The sequence below is a fragment of the Aegilops tauschii genome, chromosome 3 (genome assembly GCF_002575655.3).
Source record: "Aegilops tauschii subsp. strangulata cultivar AL8/78 chromosome 3, Aet v6.0, whole genome shotgun sequence".
Classification (NCBI taxonomy): Eukaryota; Viridiplantae; Streptophyta; class Magnoliopsida; order Poales; family Poaceae; genus Aegilops; species Aegilops tauschii.
This window is the reverse complement of record NC_053037.3, coordinates 622,511,808-622,535,343: the sequence shown is the minus strand read 5'-3', so window position 1 is coordinate 622,535,343 and position 23,536 is coordinate 622,511,808. Positions and strand designations below refer to the sequence as shown.

The window sequence follows — 23,536 nt, the reverse complement described above, 5'->3', positions numbered from 1 at the left end:
GTAACCATAGAAGCATGTTTACTAATGAGTTTAAGTTCACCTTTAACATTAGCCATATAATCACCCAAGTGTTCAATCATATAAGCATTTTGTTTTAATTGTCTACCAAAATAAGCATTGAAATCTTCTTGCTTAACCATAAAGTTATCAAACTCATCCAAACATTGGCTAGCAATCTTAGTAGGAGGGATTTCAGCTTTATCATATCTATAGAGAGAATTTACCTTTACTACCTGTGTCGCGTTATCAAGACCATGAGTTTCTTCAATAGGTGATGGATTAAGATCATATGCTTCTTCAACAGGCGGTAAATTAAGACCATGTATTTCTTCAATAGGAGGTAAATTCTTAACATCTTCAGCTTTAATACCCTTTTCTTTCATAGATTTCTTTGCCTCTTGCATATCTTCAGGACTGAGAAATAGAACACCCCTCTTCTTCGGAGTTGGATTAAGAATAGGCTCAGGAGCTGGCTCAGGAGCTGGCTCAGGAAGTGTCCAATTATTTTCATTTGTCAACATATTATTCAATAGAATTTCAGCTTCATCCGGTGTTCTTTCCCTGAAAACAGAACCAGCACAACTATCTAGGTAATCTCTGGAAGCATCGGTTAGTCCATTATAAAAGATACCAAGTATTTCATTTTTCTTAAGAGGATGATCAGGCAAAGCATTAAGTAACTTGAGAAGCCTCCCGCAAGCTTGTGGGAGACTCTCTTCTTCAATTTGCACAAAATTGTATATTTCCCTCAAAGCAGCTTGTTTCTTATGAGCAAGGAAATATTTAGCAGAGAAGTAATAAATCATATCCTGGGGACTACGCACACAACCAGGATCAACAGAATTAAACTATATCTTACCATCACCCTTTAAAGAGAACGGAAATATTTTAAGGATATATAGGTAGCGAGATTTCTCATCATTAATGAACAGGGTAGCTATAACATTTAATTTAGTAAGATGTGCCACAACAGTTTCAGATTCATAGCCATGAAAAGGATCAGATTCAACCAAAGTAATTATATCAGGATCAACAGAGAATTCATAATCCTTATCAGTAACACAGATAGGTGAAGTAGCAAAAGCAGGGTCAGGTTTCATTCTATCATTAAGAGATTGCTGCTTCCATTTAGCTAATAACCTCTTGAGTTCATATCTATCTTTGCAAGCTAAAATAGCTAAAGTAGCTTCTTTATCAAAAACATAACCCTCAGGAATAACAGGCAAGTCTTCATCATCACTTTCATCAATATAATCAGTTTCAATAATTTCTTTCTCTCTAACCTTAGCAATTTGTTCATCAAGAAATTCACCAAGTGGCACAGTAGTATCAAGCATAGAAGTAGTCTCATCATAAGTATCATGCATAGCAGAAGTGGCATCATCAATAATATGCGACATATCAGAACGAATAGCAGAAGCAGGTTTAAGTGTCGCAAGCTTACTCAAAACAGAAGGTGAATCAAGTGCAGAGCTAGATGGCAGTTCCTTACCTCCCCTCGTAGTTGAGGGATAAATTGTTATCTTAGCGTCTTTCAAGTTCTTCATAGTGACCAGCAGATATAAATCCCAATTGACTCAAAGAATAGAGCTATGCTCCCCGGCAACGGCGCCAGAAAATAGTCTTGATAACCCACAAGTATAGGGGCAGTTTTCGAGGGTAGAGTATTCAACCCAAATTTATTGATTCGACACAAGGGGAGCCAAAGAATATTCTCAAGTATTAGCAGTTGAGTTGTCAATTCAACCACACCTGGATAACTTAGTATCTGCAGCAAAGTATTTAGTAGCAGAGTAATATGATAGTAGTGGTAACGGTAACAAAAGTAACGGTAGCAAAAGTAATATTTTTGGTGTTTAGTAGTGATTGTAACAGTAGCAACGGAAAAGTAAATAAGCGAAGAACAATATGTGAAAAGCTCGTAGGCATTGGATCGGTGATGGAGAATTATGCCGGATGTGGTTCATCATGTAACAATCATAACATAGGGTGACACAGAACTAGCTCCAATTCATCAATGTAATGTAGGCATGTATTCCGAGTATAGTCATACATGCTTATGGAAAAGAACTTGCATGACATCTTTTGTCCTACCCTCCCGTGGCAGCGGGGTCCTAATGGAAACTAAGGGATATTAAGGCCTCCTTTTAATAGAGTACCGGACCAAAGCATTAACACATAGTGAATACATGAACTCCTCAAACTATGGTCATCACCGGGAGTGGTCCCGATTATTGTCACTTCCGGGTTGCCGGATCATAACACATAGTAGGTGACTATAGACTTGCAAGATAGGATCAAGAACTCACATATATTCATGAAAACATAATAGGTTCAGATCTGAAATCATGGCACACTCGGGCCCTAGTGACAAGCATTAAGCATAGCAAAGTCATAACAACATCAATCTCAGAACATAGTGGATACTAGGGATCAAACCCTAACAAAACTAACTCGATTACATGATAGATCTCATCCAACCCATCACCGTCCAGCAAGCCTACGATGGAATTACTCACGCACGGCGGTGAGCATCATGAAATTGGTGATGGAGGATGGTTGATGATGACGACGGCGACGAATCCCCCTCTCCGGAGCCCCGAACGGACTCCAGATCAGCCCTCCCGAGAGGTTTTAGGGCTTGGCGGCGGCTTCGTATCGTAAAACGCGATGAATTCTTCTCTCTGATTTTTTTCTCCCCGAAAGTGAATGTATGGAGTTGGAGTTGAGGTCGGTGGAGCGTCAGGGGGCCCACGAGGTAGGGGGCGCGCCCTAGGGGCAGGCGCGCCCCCCACCCTCGTGGGCAGGGTGTGGGCCCCCTGACGTGGATTTTTTTTCCGGTATTTTTCTTATTTTCCAAATAGATGTTCCGTGGAGTTTCAGGTCATTCCGAGAACTTTTATTTCTGCACATAAATAACACCATGGAAAGTCTGCTGAAAACAGTGTCAGTCCGGGTTAGTTCCATTCAAATCATGCAAGTTAGAGTCCAAAATAAGGGCAAAAGTGTTTGGAAAAGTAGATACGACGGAGACGTATCAGGAGATTGGCGGGAGGAAAAGAGAAAATGGGAGGGAAGTGGGGGAAAAGCGGGAAGAAACGGCGGGAATAGGCGCTGGACTCGCCGACAGGGCGGACCCACGCGCCCTTTTCGCTTGTGCCGGCGCCCCAGACGCCCCCCAGGGCGCCGGGTTCTGCCTGGGTCCGCCGGCACCAGTTTCGGCCCGAGCCGGCGAAAAACGGGCTTCTGGGATGGGGGGGAGGACTGGGCCGTTTTTTCGGCGGCGGCGCGGCAAAAACGCCTGGGGAGGGCCTGTTGGGGGCGCAGCTGGAGATGCTCTTATTGAGGCTGACAAATGGTGGCGCCGCATCACACCAAACAACAATGTTGCCCGCGATGAGCTTGTCGATAGCCAGGGGACGCCAGTGGTGCAGGTGTGGTTTGGCGAATCCACCAGTGATTATAGCTACGTCCTTGAATCCCGTGGCAAAATCCTATGGGTGTCAATTAAACCTGGGAATATGACAGGCATCTCAAAGTCAAGGTGTCAGTGCTGGCACTCGAGGAGTCTCTATTGTCAGAATCGTCGGCACTGGAGAACATGAGATGGGTGAAAAGGGATGGCCGTAGTCTGGCCGACCGCGTGCTGTTCCTTGGTACGCGCCATAGCTTTGTTGTGGATGCGGAGCGGGTGCCCAACGGCCATGGTGGGTGTGCCTACTTCGTCTACCACAATAATAACGCCTTTACATATGGGAAGCGTGCTGTTGATGTAATGTTTGCATCAAGCTAATATACCGTGAGATAGTTTAACCTGGAACTGTGCATAAGCCTTCTCAAATTCGTTTTTTTATAACAAAAATCCTTGTGTTGACCTTATCATGAGACTAGTAAGCGTGCACGTGCAAATGCACGTCTCGGCTAATATACAAATATATGTGAGAATTAACATGCAGTTTCTTTTAAATGTTTTAGGCAAACAAGCCTGCTTACGTGCTAGGTTTCCATGGCATTTGCTGAGAGTGTATTTGGAAAAAAGAAAAATAAGGCCTATATGTAAAGGAACTTCAAAAGTGTGTTCAGCATGTAAAGCAAAAAACAACTCGGTACATTTAACCACACCCAAAAGTGTGTTCAGACTTCACAAATTTGAACAAAATGTCTTAAACTTATCCAAAATTATCAGTAGTATATTAGACAAACAAAATTGGCATCATTTAGGCATTGTTAGACCACCATGGGTATACCATATGTTGAAAATCCAATAAAATGGACAGAACTTAGTTTGGCCTCACATTACAGAATTGCACACATCACATAAATTTGGTGTCACAATATATAAGTCTCACACATCATTATCACACATTGCAAAGCAAAAGGTTCAGAATCCATAAGTCTCACACATGAGCTCAATCCAATGCCATATTTCAAGCGCAACATTGAGCAGAACCGTACAAGATATACACAAGATCATAGGAAGGAAAAGACTCTCTTGTAACCAATCCTTGCGGAAGTCTTTGAATCCTGAGAGGTTGAACTACAGGTAGGAGCTGGCTGCTGATCTTGCTGACTGAAGGCCAAGCGAAGCACAACAGGTATAGTATTTTCTTCTCGCATCGTGTTACCTCCATTATCTTCTTCAAGTAGTAGATCAGTGATGAGAACCTCTGTGTAGCCATAAAAATATAACCTTAGAAAACTTATACTACGTGAAGGTTCAAAGAATATGGTTGTATATAGAATAATAAGAAAGATAAAAATCTGACATGTGATCAACTGAACATACGGGTTGTTCTCCAATATACGTAGAATCTTTCGTATGAGATTGATATCAATATCCGGAGAGCGCTTCACCCTATGTTCCGAGGCTTCATCCATATCATAAATATATAGCTGCATATGTCTGGGTCTATGACTACCTGGTACAAGATGGTCCAGAACGATGGTACAACTGACCATGAGCACGAAATATACATACGCCGGTTCTTGCCGTGGCGTTGACCCGTTGGTCAAGGATAACTCCAAGACCTGTCAAGGAGAAGTGGGAGTTGAAATATCTAATATGTTGTCTAAAGTACTTTCATCCTTATCTACCTGACTTGTAAACAATTGTTGCATCTCTTGAGGAACCTCTGGGATAAATACCTTGACCTTACCTTTCTTACAACAGAAGGTTGGACCTTCATACCAAATGACGCTTCCTCGGTAGATGGTTAACACTCTTCGACACTCACACCGGCGGTTGCAGCTGTCGTTTTGTGTTGAGCCACCGGAAGAGAAGTACTCTCGGAGATTGGTACCATAGAGGCTGAACCTGTTTAGAAGAAGAGCTGACAAACTCATAAACAAAGTTGAAGATGTCTCATTAATGTAGTAGTATTTGAAGGTGTTTTTACCAGGTGAACATAGCGAGTTAGAACTCTGAGGTACTTCGACAGTAACACTGCGTGCGTGCGTGCATGTTGGTTATGTTGCTCCAAGGGGTACACTCCTTGGATCCTAACGAAGCAGGTGCCTCAGCTGGTTGTTGACAATTAAAAATATTGAGAGCCTGAGCCTTCTTTTGTTGTCAGGCGATACAACGCTTTTCAAGGAATGCTGCTTTCTTCTCGCCAGACAATCGGCCATACCATGACTGAGTACTATTCTTTTTTGCTTCCCGAGTATTAGGAGTGACATTTGCATTCTCAATCATAGATAAATTTGTTATGTCTTTAAATGGGGAACGATGCGTAGACGTTTGTGGAACTTTGTCTGGATTAATCTTCCTCATCTGTTCGGAAAAACACAAATGTTAAAGAACAAGCAAGAAAGAAAGAAAGGGCTGAAGAAGCATATGCAATGATTCAAGGGCCGAGCCTCCTCATCGCCCCTGTCGCGGCAATGGCACCTCACCTCCCTCATGTGCGATCCAAATCAAGAATATCGAGGGAGATGAGGCTGATAAGGTGGAGCTCAGGACAGGACACTTATTTTGGGACTGAGTACAAAACATCAAGAAACAGGGCTCCAAAAGAAAGCATGTTTAATGATGATATAACCAAGTAAAATGCCAGGCAGGGAAAGAGCATACCTGGTTGAGATCAATAGATCCAGACACATAACTATAGCAAACCTTGTGGAAATATAGAATCTGTTATAGGGCTAGAGAAACCTAACTATTACATTTTCCATGAGCAGGAAAAGGTAAACGCGAATATAGAATAGGCCTCCCTCCTACTAAGACAAACAGTCCATGGTTGCCAAATCATGTACATAAGTCATATTGCGTAGGAGGAAGGGATTAAATGCTCAAAAGGAAGAGAAATGGACAAAACAAGAGCTAATGCCACATGATTTGTAAAACATTAACTTTTTGTCTTTTTCGAATATCTCGTATGATCCTGCTAGATATTAGTTTATTGGAGCGAGGGCATCCAAATGTCAACATTACAATAATACATCATTTGTAACAATCAGCTACGACAGAACACATCATATCGTGTGTACTTTGCACAGTTTCAGTCATGTATGGTAACCTGCTCCAGAATAACACATGATGTGAATCCATTGATAATGTATTTTTTGGCTGTCATCATTATTAAAAAAACAGAGCCAAACAGAAGATATTACGTTGCCAACCAAAGCATGTCATTCACGTAGGCCACAGGCTGTGGATAGATGTAGACAATACGTGCATGATCTAATGAGCGACAAGTTTGTCATACTGATGGTGAGGAGAGTGACTTCATCAGCGGGCGCTCTGGCTCATCGTGATCCGGCTTCTGCCGCTGCACGACGTGGAGGTACGCATGGTTCTTGTCTTCTTGAAGTTCTATGGCACATGCTCCCTCCCGAATCCCGGAAACGAGTTAATGCCCATGTACAGCCCACATCCGACCTCTGCACACATACACAGAAAGAAACAATTCGCGTTATAATTAGTTTAGCTGTAATCAATGATTGTTACCACAGTTAACAAGAAAGAAGATGTAATCCCCGCAGATAAACAGGTTATACCAACCTTTTTGCAGATTCTTCTATTCTAGCAAACACCATACAGGCAAGTTCCTGGATTGCAATAACACCAATATTAGGAATATCTGATAAACAACACAACTAATTGGTCATTTCAGAAAACATCAGCCACATATGATCTCCTTATTATTATAGGAATCCAAGCCATTTATAGGACACATACAACCAATATGAAAAATTGCTAGAGTAGATGTACAGTCACGTTGTTCTTCAAAGATCCTAAAGATCCTCAATATCTAAAAATAGCGAGGGGGGTTTGTGGTCACCGACTACTCTACTCTACTCCAACAGATGGCCAAGGTAATAAAATTTCATCTAATTAAAATCTAAGACATCTTGATGACATAATTAATTTGATACATAATTCAAGTTGAACTCTTAACCTTCTGTTGTTTAGTTGACTTCTCCTCACTATCATTACTTCCACTTCCAAAGTGAAGATTTCTGTAAACAGTACAAATGTGTCATGATTATGAGCAGTGTCAGCACATCGACTCGATGGGATTAAAGATGCCAACTCTATTCTAGATTAAGAAAAATCCAGTGGAAGCTCACGGGAACCTATTCTTTCAGTGGAAGGTAAATAACCCCCTCACACCTGTATAGACACACCTGAATCTATAGGTAAATTATTCTATGCTGCTTATGAATCATGATTTTAGAGTTTATAGTATATTCCATAATAATTTATTTGTATTGCTCAAACAAAGGCTCGGTGTTTTCTCTTTAATCCAATAACGGTGAATTCCTCAGGCTGTAGTGGTAAATGTTAGAATTTTCCAGTGTTCTAATGCTTGAACATAACGAATTCTGATATCTAATATATACACTTACATGGGCACTGTAACTCATAAAACCATGCCTTAGGTACAACCACCCTGTGATAGTTTGACCAACCTCTGTGGCAGCAAAGTCCATCCATTATTAACAAATATGCACTAAAGCTTGCTCAGCTATGACGATAGGAGTACTTATATTACTCACATATTCAATAAGAGAACCACCCCATAGCAGGTTGTCACACTTTGAGCGAGCAACTGAAGGAAGAAAAGAAAATAGTGGTTAATTTAGGCAGTGTGGAATCAATAAAACTTGGATTCAAATATATACCGTACTGTGCAATAGGCCAATAGCATTGCTCTAAAAAACAGCAACATCAGGATTGTCTGAAACAGGAACCTGGGAATCGCTTGCTTGCTGACTCACTGTATATTGAACTAATCTGTGAGTCTAATTCGTGTACCAAGCCAGCTTACCTTGATGACATTGGTGTGGAGTCAAACCCCTTGTGGTCGTCCTGGCGGGTCTCAGGCGGCAGCAACCCCAGGCTATGGCCGTTGTAGTGGAAGAAGAGGGAGTCCCCGGGGCGCGCGCAGCCGAGGAGCCGCGCATCATGGCAAGGCGGGAGGAGAAGGAAGTCTCGCCGTGCAAGGGCTGTAGAGCGTGGAGGCTTTCCACGGCGGCGCCACCCGTCGATGTCGCGGCAATCAACCACCAGCCGCAGGAGCTCCACCGGTGCCGGAGCCGCAACCGCTCTTTGCCGTGTGCACGTCATGGCCCACCTCGCCCAGGCACAGGGGAATAAGAGAGGGAGGTCGGAGAGGACGATGGGGTTGAGATTTGGTACGGTTGGAGACGCGGAGCAAATCGAGGCGGCGAGTTGGGATGGGGACGAAGGCGGCGGCGGCGGATGAATCGGAGGGGAAGGCACCTGCAGCGTGGATGCCCGGTGCTGCGCCTGGAGCGTAGACGGCGACGCTGCCGTGCGCCTGGAGCGTGGACGCGGCGGTCCAGGCGTCGCGTGGACGACGCGGCCGGGCGGCTGGAGCGTGGACGCGGCGATACGGCGGCGCGTGGAGAGGCACAGGTCGAGGCAAGCCGGCGGCGCGTGGGCCCGGCGGTCCGGCGGCGCACGGAGAGGCACAGGTCGAGGCGGTCCGGCGGGCGGCGGCGCATGGAGATCGAGGCACAGGTGGAGGCGGTAGTTGGCGGCGAGGTTGTAGGGAAAGAGGTGGGCCGAGGCGTGGGGTGTGGCTGGGGGTGAGGCATGGGCAGCGGTTTTGGTTTTGTTCGTGCGTGATGAAAGAGGAGAGGATTAAGGTAATGGCATGGTGGGTAATTAATTAAACATAATGGCATGATGGGTAATTAAGCGTAAAACGCGTTTGGTGTTTTGAAACGATGTAGACCATCAGATTGCAGGTTTGGATGGATAGGATGATTTGGTTCTCCGCCCTCTCTTTCTTTTATAGGGGTAGTAGATAGATAGATAAATCAAACCCATTAACAGTCGCGCAATGTGCCGTGTCCACGTCATCACATGAGCACTGTGGGTGATGGGCAATGACGAGAAAGGTTCGTGCTGGCCAATTGAATGAGAGGGTCACGATAGAAAGGAAACCCGCACGCGACCTCTCTCTCGTTCCATCCCCTCCAGCCCCACGCCCCATCCCCTCCCTGCATCTCCGCCACCGCCCCCATATCCACCGCACTAGGGCTCGCCCGTCCGCGCCGGCGACGCGCCTCCACCATCCGGTCATCCCATCCTGGCTCCCCCGGCATCGGATATCAGCCGCGTCTACTCCTCCACCGCTCCCTGCCCGCCCCCAAGAAGCCCCGCAGCTCTGCGTCCGCCGCCGCGGATGGCAAGCCTCCCGTGATCGTCTACTACCGCCGTCGCCGCAAGAAGCCGCCGCTCGAGGAGCCACGGCCGTCCTCGCTGGCGCCGCGACAGCTGGAGGAGGAGGCGCTGGGCAGGGTCTCGTGGCGGAAGCGCCTGCTCAAGCACGAGCTGCTCAGCCTGGGGTTTGCCCCGCCTGCATTGGGCGCTGTTAGAGACGGGGAGGAGCTTCTGGGGCGATGGCAGCCAAGGCGCAGAGGGGGAATGTAGAAGGAGAGCACTTCGGCGCCCCAGAGGCGGCGGCGTCGCAGCAGCCAGCTGGAGGCGGCCTCTCCATCTGAGAGGAGATGGGTAGAGTAAGTTGGATCTGTGCTTGCTTCGCAATGAAACTATCCTCACGGCTTCAGCAACAAGAAACGGTCAGCTAGAATACTTGTTCTCCGTGTAATTTTGAAGCTGGCTTTGTCGCAAGTTGGAACTCAGGGTGCCAATCCGCAGACGTTGGTCGGTTTAGTGTGCAAGGTAAGTTCTTGATGACGTCTGTTCTGAGCATGTGTTTGTTTCGTCACTATATGGAATGCAGCAAAACTGGGGCCTAAATTTTGATGGTGAATGCAGGTTTTCTGGCCCCAAGATGATGATTGGCACAAGGGTTCCATCACGGCCTACATGGAACTAACCAAGAATTCTATCTGATTTCTATATCCCTGGTTCTTATTTTTCTTATTGATGAAAAATTGATGTGGCTGAGTGGATTATCCTCAGTAGAGTTTGATAACCTTTTCTGCATTTTCCTTACTAATTAAAAGGCCTGTTATGTACCACCCTGTTTTCCATGTAATGTCTGCACTATGAAGAGTGCCATGTGAAATGTCGTGTAGTTGATATCTAAAGCTAGACGAACTGCAAGTGAAGTATGAAGACCTTACCCTAGCTAATGAAAGGGTTAAATTTTCCATTTCATCCGAGGAAATGAAGTGCCTGAACTTGAAATTTGGAAAATCTAACCTGGATAAGAAGGGATACGATGAGCTACTTGCACTTGTTGTCAGCTTTCATGACTACCAAGGTCTCGATCCAGATGATGTAGTGTGGGCTAAAATAACAGGTATCTTTTCCTTATGAGTGCCGATGCTTCTAGCTGTTAACTGCGATTAGATGCCAATGGTCATTTCTGTTTATTCTTTCTTTCATCACAAGTTTTATTGCATTGTTTGTAATCATTGTCCAGATTACTTTGAACTTTTACCGTGTGATACTTTATTTATCTGAAAGAAAAGGTGTGCTGGTCATGCATACATTATGGCTGTACCAACTTGGACCTATGTTTCAAAGCCCTTGAAGGCAATGATGGGCTATAATGCTTCTGTGTTGACCTGGTGGTGAGAGGATGAGCAGAATATATCGGATTAGGCACACGACCTGGTATAATATAGGTGATAAGAGTACAACATGAAAATAATTTCAACAGTTCAATAATTTTAACATCCCCCATGTCTGAAAGTGGTAACGCTACTTCATACTGAAATTTCTGTACCTACTACAAACCAACGAAAAAAATAGCACGCTATTTCGCCGTTATAGCGCGGTTATAGCATATTCGGAAGGGAGACGTTACGTTTTGGCAAAATCGGCCGCTACGGCGCTAATTGCGTAATTAGCGCGCTACACACGCTATAACGTTGTAGCGTTACACGTTTTAACGTGCAGACCATGCAAAATTTAAACAACCACAGCCCAGCAGGCCCAGCAGGCCAAAACCAACCCACGACCACTACCTTTCTCACTCTTTTTATCTTGAAACTGTTTGAGACTTACAATTTTTATGTCCTAGATTTGGCCCTTATGCATATATTGCTTGCTCCTAGCAAAAATTTAGTTGCTTAAATACTTTATTTCTAGATATATTTGAAATTTTTTGCAAACGCTATTTTAAAATATAGCACGCTATAACTTGTGTAGCATTTGGAGAAGGGCCTCGCTATATTTTGTAGCGCGCTATTTTTTCGTTGCTACAAACTCTACAACTCTAAGGCCAAATTTAGTATTGGTCCTTTGTGTATTTCTCTTCATATATAATTTCCAGAGCTGGCAGAAGAAACTAATCTGATCCATTTCATACTTTTATAAAATTGAACCAAAAGAAACTACTTCCATTTCAGGAATTGTTCCCACACTGACACGGAACATGTGCTTGCTGACAATTTTACATATATCTTTATTGCGTCAACATGATATAAAGTCAGAGCATTTCATTTTCATACGCTCCACTGTATCTTCATCTTCGATGTTACAATTAAATTCATCCACTGCAGTATTAGCTAATTTCTCTTACTACCTACCTCTATGTAGCATTTTCTAAAGGCACTGCAGTCCTACCTAATACCTCTTAGTCCGTGATGTATACCGGATTACCTGTTTGTAGATTTGTGAAGGAATAGACTGTGTGAAAGTTTCTTTTTTATATTACTGCTGCTTACCCAGTTATTTTCCTCTCAAACTGCATAATTTAGTTGTTTCGGTATTATGTTCGATTCTATTGAAATTCATATGTGCCATGTCTATCGGAAACCCATACCTTCCTTATTTCTCTAACTACAGATTCTCTGAACACATGCTCCACAACACAATGATGAGGACCCTCCAGAGTACATCATCCCTGGTACCCGTGGTATGGGCTATGGTCTATGGAGGCGTATTGTTCGGTTAAGTTGAGTAGGGACTACTCAACTTGTTTCATTGTCATGTTAAGCTAGGAAAGTCTATGTGGATACAGTTGTATGGAAATAGGGGATTTACTTCTGGAGTTGTGGGTAGTAGTGGTCTTGTATGCACTCTTGCTTGCTCCATAATTTTCCCCCATGGACATCCTCCAATCTGAAATATTTATCTTACCAATTTGATGTTGGTTCACATGTAGTTTCAGGTTCAAAGAGTAGCGCCATGCATGAGGATTGTTGGTGATCTTTTTATTGCGACATAACGCTTTCAAGTTACATGATATATGGTCATTCTCTAAAGGTAGATCTATTACATATTGATTTAAAATAGGATAGCTGTGCTCTTGTGTTATTTTATTTTTCAGTGCAAAGTTATTGTATAGGATAAGTAGGAAATTTTGGAGAGTCTTTCTTGCTAACTTGTTTACTTTTTTCCTATATAGGAGTTGGGTAGGGGGCTCACACGTTTTTTCCATTAGTATGCTTGATGCTTTTGGCGTGTTGTTTTGCTGACCTTATCACGTCAATCAATACTAGAAAATCTGAATGCAATGAAGAGTAAGTATTTATTGAAGAAATCTCATAGCAGGATTTATAAATTATTTCCAAATTAATCGTCCTTTTGTCAAACTGATGATTGGTCTGTTCACGATTTTAGAGTTTAGGGACTGGTACCTGGACTCGTTACACGATATCCGGTATTTTCCAGAAGTGGGGAATCGGCGTGACGAGCTTGTTTTCACGCAGATGGGTAATATGATCGAAGTGTGGCACAATAATGTGGTTCCGACTATGCTTTTGGAGTGCAACAGCTGAAAAATTAACATCTCAGCTCAAGGAAGCTTCCCCCAGGATTACATGTCAAGGATTGGTATTCAGTTATTCACATGCTGGTATGTTTGTGAACATGGTACTACTCTTCACTCTGGAGCTATATTTGTCATTATATGCTAAATCTTGCTTGTGTTTAAGAACAAATGAAGGATTATGTACCTTTTCTAACAGCTGATGTTGTATACTAGAGTTCAATGTTAATCTGTCGAGCAGAGCCTAATAGAGTCCTTTTCTTTTGGTTGATTTGCAAATTTGACTAGTATTGTCAGATAGTTTATTTTGGTTGCTTAACTCCATATGTTTTGTGTTCAAACTTCATGCTACTTGAGCTAACTGTAGAGCGTTATATGGCTTAGAGTAAAAATTTGTAAAAAAAACAAATTTGCTTGATGTGTGAGTTCTGTATCAAATCATATATATGTAAGTCAAGTGCTGATTTTTAGAGATTTGTTCTGGGTTACACCAGCTTGTTTAGTTTCTGGGCAGCATGTGGCTCTGCATGATCCTAAACCACAGCCTGGCATCATAGGCCTCATCGATACAAAATTGTCCCCCATGTAGGTAGGTTGAATTTCTACTGATGGTTCCATTTGTTTGAGGGAATATGGATCAGCTACTGAAATCAACATATATGGAGCGTAAGCCCAGCCAATTACCTTTGTTTGTTTCGTGGATTAAATAATGTGTAACCACCAACACCTCTTTGTTTGAGTTGCTGAAACAGCGGGTTCTCACTTGATGATCAGGAAGTATGTTAGTTGAGATACGAATAAACAAGACATAATCTGTACAGCCTTACATATTTTTTTATTTTGACAGCTTATTTTGAATTGGTTGAACATAGTTGGCACGGCACTGGTTCATGAATGATGAATGGTTGTAGATGATTTCTTATTTCCACACTTCAAGTTGTGTGCTTTTCCTATCAGGCATTTACGGAACTTATTGCCAGTTATATTCAGATCAAAACAAAGAAGTATTATATATGTTTTGTTTTGTTGGGTTTTTTTAGTACCAATGTGATGATATGCTTGAATGAATTGCTTAGTAGTAATATAGATACCTATCATGTTCCCTCCCGCTAATGCTCTTCCCTTATTTTCTCCAATCATAATGTGGAACAATTGTTACAAGAGATCTTGATCGCTTGTCATTGTTTCTCCTGTACGATGTATACATATGTATACAAGTTGCAATTAATTGGTGAGATACCTGAAATGCAAATATATATCAAGGAAAAGGTAACAACTACATACTACATTTGAATTAAGACAAGAATACATTAATCAAGATGTTTATTGGAAAATTTCGAACCTTATCTTCTGACAAATGTTGCTGATCACAGGCTTCTTGTACTGTCCCTCGCTGGTGTTGGGAGAAATTACATCAATGTCGGCGAGTTCGAAGGGCGCCATCACTGCTCCACGACCGTCTGCTTGGGTACTTATCCCCTGGAGCCTGGACATGATGCCAGGGCTGCAGTCGATCACGTCGTCAAACAGGCAGATTGCTGAAATGAGGACCAAGGAGCATGTCCATTGTTACATGTTTTGATTCTTCATGTTTCTTTCTGAATTTATTCATAAGTTGATGAAAGCTTTTTGTATTGTTGCAGCCTGGTCATAACTAGATTATGTAATGGTCAGTCCTGATTGAAGCAATTCTCTTACAAGTGTGTTGAATAAATAACTCTTCTTTTGTAGAAATGCAAAGATTTTTGTTTTATTGTCTTATTGATTAGAACCAATAATATAGCCTATTAATATATAAGCCGACGGCCAGGCCGTCGGCATAGAGTTTCCACCTATGTCGACGGCTTGGCCGTCGGCTTACCCCCTGCCACATGGCCTCTTTTGGTTGGTTTGACTTAACAGCGGCGCCGCCAGTTGCCGCCATGATGTTTCTGTGCGGATGGTTGTACGGAAGCCGTCGGCTTAGGGGTCTATGCCGACGGCATATATATGCCAACAGCCTGACAAGACTACACCGTCGATATCGACATGGAAGGCCCTATGCCGCGGCATAGAGGTTTATTCCGGTAGTGACCAGGTCCTGGGCATGAAACATTAGTCAAAACAAGTAGGAGTAACACAAGCAAGTCATCCCAATGTGAAGAGCCAACATAGCACCAACACAAGTCAGCCTAATGTACACAACCAACATTGGCAACACAAAGGAGCACTCTCAGGAGGCCTGCATATCTGCATGTGCACTGCGCGTAGCAGATTTTTGTTGCTGAAGGTGTCTGCCTTCTCACTAAACTAAACCTACTGTCATATATACACGTTAACAAATATGACAACTAGATTAGTGCACACATATCCGCTTTAAGAGGCACCACCAGGTGGCGCGCCAACCACTAGTAAAATTCAACCGTACATCTGCTAATATGCCATTGATTTTTCTCTGCCAGGAAATAGTGAGGGGTCACCGAAGCAGCAACAACAGATAGCCACAACAATTTCTAGTTCTCCAAGACACACCATTCCCATCGAGAGACATCGTGTGCCTTGTTTTAGGGTGATGGTGTGCAATCTACCTCTTACGGTGAAGAGCAGTCAGCTACGATTCTTTTTCAGTGAGCACGGTAAAGTGTACAGTGCTGAGGTGATTTGCTATAAGAAGACCAGGGCCTCACAGGGTATTGGCTATGTGATGATAGAGACGATACATTCCCATCAGGAAGATGCTCTTGCTGCTCTCAGTAAACTGGTTTTGGATGGATGCCGTCTTGAAGTTAGCTTGATTAAAGAGGGGCAGCCACCACAACGTCGTTGTCGAAGCAGATAGATGTAAGAACTTGGATTTTCATTTTGATCATTATAAAAGTGAATATACATGGATTGTGCATGTTTGTATGTGTTGCTTCTCCTAGATCGCCTTAGCTTATTAGTATTTTTCAATGTAGTGATAGATCCAGCTAGCTAGCTTAGTACCCCTTTATGTCACAAGTCAAACTTTTAAAATTTGACTACGAAAAATTATTTATATTCGAATATTGAAAATCATATATACAGATTTGTCGTGAGTACTAGGATTATCTTGATTTTATAAATATATTAGTAAGAACGGATTTGCTAATTCTCATCTAGTGTGAATTAGTTAGAGCACATCTAACCCTGAATCATATGATCCTTTTGCTCCAAGATTCACGTTTTGAGAATCAGTGGCCATCGCCTAGCGCACACGCTCTCGCCCATGTGCATTGTTTCATTGGCCTTTTTTAAGTTTTTGTTTGGGTCGCGTGGGCTGGTGGGTCACACAGGCATGTCATAAATCTCCTGAGGGTTTTGACTCCCCCCCCCCCCCCCCCCCCCCCCCCGCATTCCATTCCCCCAATCCTTCTCCACTCCTCAAGGCATCGGATTTGCGGCCAGGGTCTAGCGTTGTAATGGATCGGAGGGCCGGTTGCGGGTACATGGACAAATGTCGGGGGGGGGGGGGGGGGGGGGGGAGGTCACATATGGTACTGCATTGGCGAGCGCTGTCGTACTATCCTTTCCCCGCTTGTGTACTTGTGTATTGTATGTTCTCTTAGTTGTATCACATCAGTGAACGACTTATGCTAGCTTTGTGTGTTGTTTGTGTGTGGATAATATACAAGTTCTTGTGAATGTTTCTTTGTGCTATTCAATATTCAAAATTTGTAGGGTTATATCAACCCCCTTCTGTTGAAACATTTCTTGTGATGAAATGGTAAAAAATGGCGACCTCTTCTATGTGCTTCCATCAGTTTTTCCAGTGATTTTTGCAGTGTTTTTCATTTTCAGATACCATGCATGGGTCAATACTAATAAGTTGATTTTCCGTGCTAGGTTAGGATGATATTTTTGTGGGTGAGGGTTTTTCGTTTGCACAATCATAGTATACAGCAATGACTATTAGTTATTTTTTCCCGTGCTATTCATCTTTTTTTTTGTCATCTTATCCTGGATTTTTTTTACATGCCCAAACAGGTCGAAGGCTTGTGTGGTTTAATTTCTGCAAAACTATTTTCTGAGCTAATTATTTATTATATTCGGCGACCAATTATGGTAATTTTGAAAAAATAAACAGGGTGACTACGAAAATGATTGATATCAACTATTTTGGCTTGTTTAATGTCCACTCCCTCCAAAATTTGTTCGACCAACCTTAGTTCAAAGCTGCAACACTTATTTTGGATCGGATGGAGTACCTTATATTTTGAAATATGCTTATTCTTTATTTTACTACGAGATAGTTATGTACAAGAGTTGTACTTAGGAATTTATTATAACAAAGTATTCCCTGCTTCTTAAAATAAGCGTCTCAACTTTTGGATAACTTTGTATTAAAGTTGAGATACTTATTTTGGGAAGGAGGCCGGGATTAGAAACTAGAAGCACACCACGTGTGTTGCCGCTGGAATTATTATGAATTTGATGAAAATTTGGCTGATACGTAAATCAAAGCGAGATGGTGAACTCTAAGGAATAGCAAAGGATTTCTTTTGTATGGGGCAAAGGTGTATTCAAACATGCCATATTCTGAATGTATGAGATGAACTGCAAACTAATCTTATAAAATCTTGAATGTGTAAGGACCTAATAATGCATATTTATATCTATTAACTAGTAATAATAATAAAGGGGCTATTGCTTTTGACAGTACGTCACCGAAATTGCTCCCAAAATTGCAAAATATTAGCCATCGATGCCACGTATGTGATAAAAAGATGTTTCACCTAGGGGAATCCCCGCTGGGCTGGCCCATACAGTCGACACAGCATGCCTGCTCAGGCCGGCCCATGTCCGGGCGGCCTGTTTTTTATATTTTGTATTCTATTTTTCATTTTCCTTTTTCATTTTTTCTACTTTAAATAAATTGAGACTTTGAAAAAGTTCCTAAAATTTTAAAAATGAGAATTTTGAAACAAAATGTTTATGAATTCATAAATGTTTGTCGATTCAGACAATGTTCGCAATTTTGAAAACAAATATTTAGGATATTAAAAAATAATCATGATGTTTTTAAAAAGTTTGTGTATTAAAAACTGTTAATGCAATTTAAAAAAATTTCGCCAATTCAAAAAAAAATTCATGAATTGAAAAATATCATAAAAATTAAAAAAATGCTCTGGACTTACCAAATAGTTTATTGATTCATAAAATACTCGCGGATTCGGAAAATGATCATGCATTTAAAAAATGTTAGTTAAATAAAAAAATGTTTGTGAATTTAAAAATTGTTCCACCAATTTCCGAAAAATGGCACGGTCTTCATGGAGGTATACACGCTAGATGGGAGGCGTCAGCAACACCTGAAAAGACACGGTGGACGAAAAAGGATAGTCGTAGCTTGGCCGCCTCCCTGCGAAGGACTCCTCCCTGCTCGGTGGTCATGGAGGTTGCACCTACTTTGTCTACCTACGGTAAGGCCTTTCAATGTAATGGTTATGCCATGCCAATCGAGAGTATGGCGTGTTCAGATACATCAGCATCGAAAACAAGGTCAAGCTCATTGAGCGGCTGCCTCGAGGATGGTGTGAAGACAAGTGCACTTGGCTCGTCCCGCGGCCTGCCATGGCTGAAATTTAGGCAAACATTTGCAAAACATCCAGATTTATTTTGAACATAATAGTTTTGTTAGTTTCATCGTGGCATCAAATAAATCTAATAAAATCGATTCAAAGTTTTTGTGACGATTGATTAACATTGATCTTACTCTATCAGGAAATTACTAAGAGGTCTCTCAAGTCTCATGATAAGAAGCAGCAAAAGCAGCAGATTATGAGTCCAACACGCATCATTAACATCGAGATATATTATGAGCCTCGTTTTAAATTTTTCGTACGCGGTTTGTTCGTACGCAACCTACCTCTCACTGTGAATAGCTCTCAGGTGCAACTCTTCTTCAACAACCACGGTGAAGTGTCCAACGCTGAGGTGATCCGTTACAAGAAGACCAAGCGCTCCCAGGGTATCGGCCAAGTTACCATGTGTACTTCCTATGCCCATCCCGATGATGCTCTAGATGATCTCAGTGGCTTGGTTTTGGATGGTTGCACTCTAGACGTTAGGTTTGGTAAGGAGGGGCGGCGACAACGGCAGAGGCGACAACAACCATTTTTCAGGGTAGCAGGACAGAGCTGGTTATAGTGAATTTCATTTTGTGGACTGACCGGACGCAAGGTAGGAAAGGGAAACCTGGATCTCTGTTACGTGTGCGTGGTAGCAGTAAAACACAAGTGCATGTTGTATGTGTAGTGATGGATCAAAGTATTAGCAAGACTTATTAATTAAACCCACTCATGTAAGGATTTTTGATTTTTGATGAGTTTTTTGGATTTTTGATCCATCACTACACATACAACATGTTTGATGAGTTTTGATGCAGGCTATTGTGATAAGAAAGCATGTTTTGATCAGCCTAGCACATCCATTTAGCAAGACTTAGCGTGGCCGATGATGCGGACGTGTGTTAAATTGTGATCCAAATTATACTGTATTGGACTAGACGTAGTACAAACGGTGTGGGCCTTTGCGTTGGTATCGATGCGTACGAGTACAATTCGTTTACTTGTCCTACAAGGACTCTCATGTATTGCCCTCATATATACCCCATGTAGTCACACCTTAGACGGTCTGTCGTCTCGTGCTTGTAATACTCCTCCTCATAGTAATTGCGCCTTCGTGCGTCCGTGGTTTTCTCCCGCAAGGGTTTCCACGTAAAAATCTCCGTGTCTCTCTGTCTCGTTTATTTCTCGTTATTATTTAACAAGTGATATACAGAGCCAAGTTACAGATACGAGATTTGAGACCAGAGTTAGGGTTGCGGTCTGTTCCGCCGCCGCCGTCCCGAATCGCCGAGACGTTGCACACGACCCGTCGTTCCGAACACAGAGAACTTTCCGCTGCGCGCGCCACCGCAGAGATCCGCGTCCGAGGTCGAGCAGTGCAAGGGTCCAAGTCCCAAGGTATTTGGCAGCAAGCGATCTACCAGCCGTTGCTTCGTCGCGTGGAGACAGAGGCCAAATCAAGTTCATCTACGAGTACTAGTTGAGTATTGTCCACGTGAAGAGATACATTAGCACAAGTTTCGAGATCTAATTGAAAAGTACTACCGCTGTTGCTACTTCACGTGACGTGAGGCTGTGCTAGTTCAACTTTTGTTCTGCGTTCGTCTGTCCGTTGCTACGTCCAGCCAACTACTACCAGGTGCTACTGTTCCTAATTCTTTGTTCCGCGTAATTTAAATTCTGTCAAGAATTTTTTCTTTGGACTTGTACTACTTTGTGCACAGATTTAATCGACTCATGGCATCCATGAAGTACGATCTTCCGCCGCTGGACTGTGACACAAGGTTTACCCTATGGCAAGTCAAGATGCGGGCGTTGTTGGCACAGACTGACTATGATGAAGCACTGGATAGTTTTGGGAAGAACCGAATTGAGGACTGGACTGATGAGGAGAAAAGAATTGATCTTAAGGCTTTGTCAAAAATTTAACTCCATTTGCATAATAATATTTTGCAGGAAGTTTTGAGCGAGAAAACTGCCGCCGCTCTATGGTTAAAGTTGGAAGAGATTTGCATGACTAAAGATCTCACCAGCAAGATGCATTTGAAGCAAAAATTATTCCTGCACAGGTTACCCGAGGGAGGTAATGTTTTGAATCATATTTCTGAATTTAAAGAGATCATATCTGATCTAGCTGCAATGGAGGTTAAGTATGAAGAGGAAGATACTGCTTTAATGTTACTTTGTTCACTGCCAAGTTCTTATACCAATTTTAGAGACACCATATTATACAGTCGTGATAGTCTCACGCTTAATGAAGTTTATGAAGCGTTGAACTCTAAGGAGAAGATGAAATTAATGGTGCCTCATGATGGTTCGAGTTCATCCCAAGCCGAGGGATTATCTGTTCGTGGCAGGACAGAGAAGAACTCCAATAATGGAAACAGAGGCAAAAGTAAGAACGGCTACAGGGGCCGGTCGCAATCTAGAGACAAGAAGTATTGCAGGTATTGCAAGAGAGGCGGGCATTACATCTCTGAGTGTTTCAAGTTGCAGAATAAAGAAAAGAGGAAAGGTAACAAACAAGGTGAAAATTCTGCTAACATTGCTCGTGATGATAGCTCCGATGATGCTCTTGTCATTATTGCTGGATGTGCTGAGACCAATGATGAGTGGGTACTTGACACCGCATGCACTTTTCATATGTGTCCACATAGAGATTGGTTTTCTACTTTTGATTCCACTACTGCTGCTGGTTCCGTTTTGGGTTTTGATAATTCACCATGCAAGATTGAAGGCATAGGTTCTATTCGAATCAAGATGTTTGATGGCATAATCAGAACTTTGACAGATGTTCGATATATTCTGAAGATGAAGAGAAATCTTATCTCTGTTAGTGCCCTTGATGCAAAGGGGTACAAGTATTCAGGTGGAGATAGTGTTTTGAAGGTCACCAAAGGTTCCCTTATTGTGATGAAAGGTGATTTGAGTTCGACCAATGGTCTTTATTACCTTCGAGGTTCTACCGTTTCAGGTAACGCTACTCCAGTTATTTCAAAGAATTCTGATTGTGATGCTGCTAACCTTTGGCATATGCGTCTTGGACATATGAGTGAACTTGGTTTGGTAGAGTTAAATAAGAGAGGTCTTCTTGATGGATATGAACCTGGTAAATTGAAATTTTGTGAGCATTGTATCTTCGGCAAGCATAAGAGGGTGAAGTTCAACACTTCGACTCATACAACTGAAGGTATTCTTGATTATGTTCATTCTGATTTATGGGGACCATCTCGCAGAAAGTCACTAGGTGGTGCTAGTTACATGCTGACTATAATTGATGATTATTCGAGAAAAGTTTGGCCTTATTTCTTGAAGCATAAATATGAAGCATTCTCAGCTTTTAAGGAGTGGAAGATTATGATTGAGAGACAAACTGAAAAGAAGGTAAAAACACTTCGCACTGATAATGGTATGGAATTCTGTTCTAAGCAATTTAAGAATTATTGCAAGTCTGAAGGCATTGTCAGACATTACACCGTTCCTTATACTCCTCAACAAAACGGTGTTGCTGAGCGTATGAACATGACCATTATTTCCAGAGCCCGTTGCATGTTGTCCAATGCAGGTTTGCATAGGCGTTTTTGGGCTGAGGCCACTTCCACTGCTTGTTATCTCATTAACCGTTCACCATCTATTGCTCTTAATAAGAAAACTCCAATTGAGGTATGGTCTGGTTCACCTGCTGATTATTCACAATTGAGAGTTTTTGGTTGCACTGCTTATGCTCATGTTGATAATGGAAAGTTGGAGCCTAGGGTTGTTAAGTGCATCTTTCTTGGTTATAAGTCTGGTGTTAAAGGTTTTAAATTGTGGAATCCTGAAACCCAGAAGGTTGTTATTAGCAGAAATGTTATCTTTAATGAATCTGCTATGTTACATGATGTTTCATCTACTAATGTTCCCGTTGAGAGTGAACAGCAGCCTATTGTTCAGGAGCCTACTGTTCAGGTGGAGCATGTTATTGATTCAGGTGATACATCTGGTAATGAAATTGTTGATGCACGTGATGAACCCGTCGTTAATGATGATAATGTCACTCCCACTCCAAATCAGCCTATTGTTCCGCCCAGTTGGAATCTTGCACGTGACAAAGTTAGGCGGGGTACTAATAAACCTGACAGGTTAATTGAAGAGTGCAATATTATTTCTTTTGCTTTATCTGTTGCGGAAGAAATTGAAGGTAATGCTGAGCCTTCTTCATATTCCGAGGCTATTATTTCTGGTGATAGTAATAAGTGGATGACCGCTATGCATGATGAGATGGAGTCACTTGAAAAGAATGGCACTTGGGATTTAGTAAGATTACCTAGAGAGAAGAAACCTATTCGTTGCAAGTGGGTTTTCAAGAGGAAAGAAGGTGTTTCTCCTAATGATGGGACAAGATATAAAGCAAGGTTAGTTGCTAAAGGTTACAGTCAGATTCCAGGTATTGACTATAACGAAGTCTTTTCTCCTGTTGTGAAGCATAGCTCTATTCACACTTTACTCAGTATTGTTGCCATGCATGATTTTGAGCTTGAACAATTGGATGTTAAAACTGCTTTTTTACATGGAAAATTAGAAGAGGATATTTATATGGAACAACCTAAAGGTTTTGTTATTCCTGGAAAAGAAAAGCTTGTCTGTAAGTTAAAGAAATCTCTTTATGGATTGAAGCAATCCCCTAGACAGTGGTACAAGAGATTTGACACCTTTATGCTCTCTCAAGGTTTCAAAAGGTCTAATCATGATAGTTGTGTTTATTTGAAAACTGTCAAAGGTTCAACTATTTATTTGCTCCATTATGTTGATGATATGCTTATTGCT

At 42.2% G+C, this 23,536-nt stretch overlaps 1 protein-coding gene across 1 annotated transcript; it reads right to left on the bottom strand.

The window, feature by feature from the left end:
- Window positions 1–4,246: 4,246 nt before the first annotated feature.
- LOC109772232 (uncharacterized) lies at window positions 4,247–9,301 on the bottom strand. The gene is made up of 10 exons (XM_073495805.1): window positions 9,298–9,301; window positions 8,274–9,051; window positions 8,002–8,054; window positions 7,852–7,916; window positions 7,401–7,461; window positions 7,004–7,050; window positions 5,397–6,882; window positions 5,157–5,314; window positions 4,767–5,028; window positions 4,247–4,667 (listed from the first exon to the last, which is right to left on the bottom strand). The coding sequence occupies exons 1-3, from the start codon at window positions 9,299–9,301 to the stop codon at window positions 8,036–8,038; spliced, it is 801 nt and encodes a 266-aa protein (XP_073351906.1). The 3' UTR covers window positions 4,247–4,667; window positions 4,767–5,028; window positions 5,157–5,314; window positions 5,397–6,882; window positions 7,004–7,050; window positions 7,401–7,461; window positions 7,852–7,916; window positions 8,002–8,035.
- Between the last annotated feature and the right edge of the window lie 14,235 nt (window positions 9,302–23,536).